Source organism: Trematomus bernacchii, unplaced genomic scaffold, assembly GCF_902827165.1.
Source record: "Trematomus bernacchii unplaced genomic scaffold, fTreBer1.1, whole genome shotgun sequence".
Classification (NCBI taxonomy): Eukaryota; Metazoa; Chordata; class Actinopteri; order Perciformes; family Nototheniidae; genus Trematomus; species Trematomus bernacchii.
The window spans coordinates 23,620,466-23,626,360 of NW_022987720.1; the positions used below are offsets into that span (position 1 = coordinate 23,620,466).

At 39.5% G+C, this 5,895-nt stretch overlaps 1 pseudogene and 2 gene segments (V, D, J or C); all 3 read right to left on the reverse strand.

The window, feature by feature from the left end:
* Positions 1-593: 593 nt before the first annotated feature.
* On the reverse strand, positions 594-1,174 carry LOC117492095 (annotated as a pseudogene).
* Positions 1,175-2,905: 1,731 nt separating this feature from the next.
* Positions 2,906-3,366, reverse strand: LOC117492096. The segment is given in 2 exon segments: positions 2,906-3,210; positions 3,286-3,366. Coding segments are annotated over 2 exon segments (348 nt in total).
* Positions 3,367-4,163: 797 nt separating this feature from the next.
* On the reverse strand, positions 4,164-4,629 carry LOC117492097. The segment is given in 2 exon segments: positions 4,164-4,492; positions 4,581-4,629. Coding segments are annotated over 2 exon segments (378 nt in total).
* Positions 4,630-5,895: the final 1,266 nt, after the last annotated feature.

Here is a 5,895-nt window from a genome sequence, read left to right on the forward strand (position 1 = left end):
TCTCTAAATGTTGATTTTGTCAACATTTTAACCTGATATCAATGTTATCCTTATATTGCTTTGTTACATTTACATTTCTTATTTAATTCAGTTTCTTCCGATGCAACTTGAATTTCTGCTGCTGTTTATTGAAAAATTGTATTCAAATTGTTATGATTTAGTTTCATATCATGTAGCGTGTATATCACTTTGCAGGCTAGGTTTGAAATAGACAAACAGCATCCCAGTACAGCAATTAATGCATTTTTTTCATAAGAAATTGTGACATCCAAAAATAAAATCAGTTTTGGCTCGTAGCTTGTACTGACTACTACTACTATTTTTAGGGGAATACATCCTGTTACAAATCTAACATTTAGAGCAATTCATCTACTGAAACCAATTCAGCTTATTTTATTTTATAAGGTCTACTTGAGAAGTTTAATGGTCGACAATTTGTCATTTTTATTTGTCTTGTATTCTGGGAATACATGCAGTAATGTATCAGTGATTATAACCTCTAAATGTTTAAACTGATGATGTAACAGTGAGCTGGTGTTGAGATCATTTCTGGTCTGAGGGCTCCTCCTCTGGTGGCTTCATGTTACAAGTGTTCAGGCTCTGAGGAGTTTTTGTTCAGCTCTACTGATGGTGTGTGTCACAGTGTCTCTGGCACAGTAATACACAGCAGAGTCTCCAGGCTGCACGCTCTGTCCGTTCAGAGTCACTGTGTTGCTGGAAGAGTCTAAGTCGATACTGAACTTGCTCTTCAGTGAATCTTTATATAATGTAGCTCCAGTGTATTTGCTACCTATCCACTCCAGTCCTTTCCCTGCAGGCTGTCTGATCCAGGCTGTGTAGTGGCTGCTAACAGAATAAGAGACCTGACAGGTGATGGTCAGACGTTGACCTGGCTGCACAGTCACAGAGGCTGGCTGTATCAACTGCTCACACTTCACACCTGTGGAGGGAAACATGTTGAATAGTGAGCGAGGTTAATAACAGTGAGCAGTCAGTGTGAGCGTTCTGTCAGTGTCTCTGCCTCAGTGAGACTCACAGGATCCAGCAGCCAGCAGCAGCAGCAGAGCTACAGAGAACATGGTTGGTGTTGAAGGTGACCTGATGGAGCTTCTCTTCTTCTGCTGCAGCTGACAGCATGATATCAAGTCTTTATAGCAGACTGTGAGGAAGTTCACTTTGCATAGAGAGGGACACTGACAGGCTATAAAAGAGGGACGGACTGTCCTGTCAAGAGTTGTCTTTTGGACTTGTGGTTAGACAATTATAAGGATACATTTTAAGTTACTTATCACTAACTTTTATTTAAACTTAAATAAGATGTAATAATTTATTCTGCTCAGCAAAACCCTAACCCACATACTGGATACATCACGCATAAATCTATTCTCGATACTTTCTGTTAAAAATAAAAATAATGGGACAATATTGTTGCAAGAATACCTGAAGTAAAATGTATATCTAAAAAAGGGGAAGTGAAATTCCACATCAGCCGTTGCTTTCATAGTGTGTTTAGAAAAGCTGTCTTTTTCTCCTTATTGTCATCTGACTTTTTATCATTTACTGCCACCTGTTGGTACTAGTGATAATAAATAGTTAGAGGTTTTTGTAAAGCCTCTGGTCTTCCTTTAACCAGTGTGTGTGTTTGGCACAGTAATACACAGCAGAGTCCTCTGGCTTCAAGTTGGACAGCCTCAGATGCACCATGCTGTTGCTATCATCTCTGGTGACTTCTATCTTTCCTTGTAATCTGCTGGCATAGTCTGTTCCACTTGCATCGCTGTAAACACGACCCATCCATTCCAGTGCTTTTCCAGCAGGTTGTCTGACCCAGTGCATGCTGCAGCAGCTAAATGTGAAGCCAGATCCCCTGCAGGAGAGACTGAGAGTCTCCCCAGGCCTCTTCACTACTGAAGAGGAAGGAATAGACTCCATACTTTGACCTGTACAACCTGACAAGATACAAAAAAGAGAAATGTTCACTAACACACCAAACACAGGGCTGAATCACTGACTGACCATCAGTGGATGTTGTCTGATAAAAGATAAATTATCAAGAAGCAGGAGAGCTCACAGGGCAGAGAGAGAGCAACCAGCAGAAGAGAGAGAGAGTTGATCATCCTGAGACTGGAGATGTGACCTCTGATGCTCCACACAAAGTACAGAGCAGTCAGACAGAAGTACTCTGCACACACTGGAGATTTGCATCAGGATAGCATGGGGAGGGAGGGGCTCATGCAGGGACTCTGTTGTAGTTTGATCTAATTGACTCAATTATTTGTCTTTTTTAAAATGATATTCACTTATCCTTCTATTTGACATCTGACTTTAAACTCAGAGTCATGTTCCCTTTTTGTTTTGAAGTATTTTATCCATGCCAAAAAATGACCCATGGTCCCATAAAAAGAGTAGTTGAGTAACTTGGTTATTGAGTATTTGTTGGCTTTGTTGGTGGTTCGTATCCTTGCACTTCTTACACTTACACAGTAAAACCCAACAGTGTCCTCAGGCTGCATAAAAAGTCTCTAAGGATGTAGAAGAGTCACCATAGTTGAGTTAGCAAAGATTGTGTTGCCATTATTTGATTTATTGTAAAAACAATTCCTAAAACTCTCAAAATGAGTAGATGTTATTTCAGTAAAAACATAATTCTTTATTTAAACCACAGTATTCACTGGATTCAAACTTATGTTATATAAGGTTATCCTTTAAAAAAAATGCAGGTATTCTGTGAGTCATGACAACCTGTCAACGCAATAACACACATGTTTTTCTAAATGAAATACATTTCATTATCAGCTGGCGATCATCCAATGGGAATTGTGTTTTCACAGCCCTGACATGCTTCAGTGGTTTTCATACAGGTGTACAGATGTTCAGTTGTTGTACAGCGTGGTAGTCTAGTGTGTCACTGTGGCTCTCGTGCACAGTAATAAACTGCAGAGTCTTCTTGTGTCAGACTCTTCACCTCTAAGTACACAAGATTTTTGAAAGTGTCTTTGGTGATGGAAAACTGGCCTTGCAGTCTTTGGGCAAATATGGTGCCAGTTCCACTATCAATGCGTCCGATCCACTCCAGTCCCGTCCCTGGTTTCTGCCTGATCCAGTGCAGCCAAGCCAGAGGAAGTCCTTCCACCTTACAGGACAGAGAGACTGGTGCTCCTGTTCTGCTGACCACCGGCTCTGAGGAGGTGAGGGACTGGCCCTGAGCCGCTGAAAGAGACACAGAGTTTAGATGAAGGGGAACCAGCAGCTCTTCTCCTCCTCTGCTGGACCGACTTCACTCACCTGAAACCAGAGCCAGGAGGACCACGCTTTGTACCAATGTCATGGTGGGAACTTGTCCGAGTCTGCAACAACAGAGGCTGTATGAAGGATATATATTTTGCATGCAGAATGGGTGGGGATTATCCATCAGTGTGTTGGGATTTGCATTTTTGGGGGGGGGGGTTGCAGTGTTGAATCATAAAGACTAAATGTGTGAGAGAAGGAGGAGTGCTGAAATATGAGAGAAGGTCCATAACACACCCAATAATAAGATGTTGTTTAGTCTTTTCTACTTGTTGGTATGTGCATTTCTGAGAGACTATAGTGTGGTGGGTGATTTAATGTATACAAAACAAGCTGCTCTGTCAGTCTCGTACTTTCATTTGAAAATGATAGGTCACCTCAGTGAGGGGGATTACTGCTAAAACAGCAACATGTCACTCAGGAAGACAAAGATTTTCTCCCAGAAAGTGAAAGTTTGTCTTATTGCAGAATGATTTATTTATCCAGCGTATATCACAATGCACAATCACAAGAACAAACAGCCATTCTTCCTTCTGTTCATCATGAACTTCTTTCAGACGTGAGATTAACACATGAGGCTGCTTCACTTCCAACTGAATGTGAGTCATGTGACAGAAAGGTCTACATTTAGTGTTTCTTTTTGCCCATACATGAAACATACATTTAGAAGATGTTATTTCTGTCCTTGGCTGTTTTATGAGGAAATTATTATTTTAAATACATATTTATTTTTATTATTGTGTTTTGTAACTTGTTGTAACTGTTTTTTTCATTTTCATAAAAACGACAACAACGAATGATTTAGTCAACGTATAACTCTCCTTGTACTCTATCAACAAAGTACAGATGAAGACTGTAGGTTTTTGTACAGCTGCTCAACCAGCTTCAGTCACTGTGTCTCGAGCACAGTAATAAACAGCAGAGTCTACAGCCGTCAGACTGCTCATCTGCAGATACACCTGCTGTATGTTGTTGTCTCTGGAGATGGTGAACCGGCCTTTCACTGACTCAGAGTAGTAGCTGCTGCTACTGCCAGTAGGGTGGATATAAGCGATCCACTCCAGTCCTTTCCCAGGAGCCTGTCTGACCCAGGCCATCCAGTAGCTACTGAATGTGTATCCAGAAGTAGTACAGGTCAATCTGTGAGATTCTCCAGGCCTTTTAGTCACTGGTTCAGATTCTGTCAGAGTCTGACCATCAACACCTGTCAAGAGGATAAAAACACATCTGGTGAAATAAGCTGGTGACACAATTAAAATCTGTGTTAGATAAAGATCAGTAAAGATGTTGACCTGCCCAGCAGACAGTGAGCAGCAGCAGTCCTGTCCTATAGTCCATCATGTTAAACTGTGTGTCCTCTGTCCTCTGTCCTCCTCTCTGCAGTCACATAAGTAGAGGGGGAGATGTCTGAGTTTTGCATTGACTCCTCCTATAACTAAGTGTGTGTGTTTAAAAATAGACTTCATGTAAAGTATAATGATTTTGATTGCAAGAGGGACTCACCTAGGCCTACATCCAATATGACAATAAACTAAATTAATTAACTAACCATTAATCTCAGGTGTATTTGATTTAAATTGGGTTAGATCAGAGCTGCTTCTTTATTTATTTCATTTCATCGTTTATTTGAAGAGTGCATATTGATGAACATTTAAGACAAATAATGCTTTAAAACGTAAACATGCCGGATTTTAGCTTTGAGCTCATTTCCATCCGTAGTCCCTCACATACAACATTTAAGAACATGACATCTATATACATAGCAAAAATAAATACATGATATGCAGAAAGAGCATGAGCAGCATATACAAGCATTAACCACATGGCAGTACAATGTAGCAGCTACGATATATAAAGTGCAAGAGAAGATACAGGAGCTACATCAAGTGCAAGAGGAGGGAAACATTGTTAATAAATATTTGTATTTAATCAACTTCTCCAATGTGTTTACGGTGGATTAAAGTTTGCCAGTTAGCTGACTGGAATCAGTTGTTTGTCTCCAGTGTTAAATATAGAATTTGCTTCATTTGGTGGTGGTTATGTTACAGTAATGTTTCAAATTCAAACAGATAAAACTTTCCTGATGATAATGTTTATGATATAATGATGATTTGTGTTCAATCGACATATCTAATAGATGTTTTTTAATGCTTAATGTTATCAAAGTGTGCATTCATTAATGTACTTCTAGAGATACATGGGCACAGTTTAACCATACTGAATCAGATAAACAGCTGAGTTGTTTGAAATGGGAAACCTTTAATATTTTTTTTATATTATCTGTGATACGGGACTGCGGATGGAAATTAGCTTAAAGCTAAAATCCGGCTCATTTACGCTTGTAAGCATTTTTTTGTTTTAAAGTGTTCATCGATGTGCACTGTCCCGGTTCCAATAAACGATTAAATGAAAATACATTTTGATCGAGGCACAAAAGACAAAGAAATACATATTTTCTGTTTAAATTCACTATATTTCTTTAGGTTGTATCTGAATTAAACATTGCGTCAAATGAGATGGAATAGGATGTCAATATTAAGTGAATGCTCTCATGGGTGGTGGTAAATAGAGGAAGTAGTTTTTGTACGGCTCTCCTGTTACTGTCTA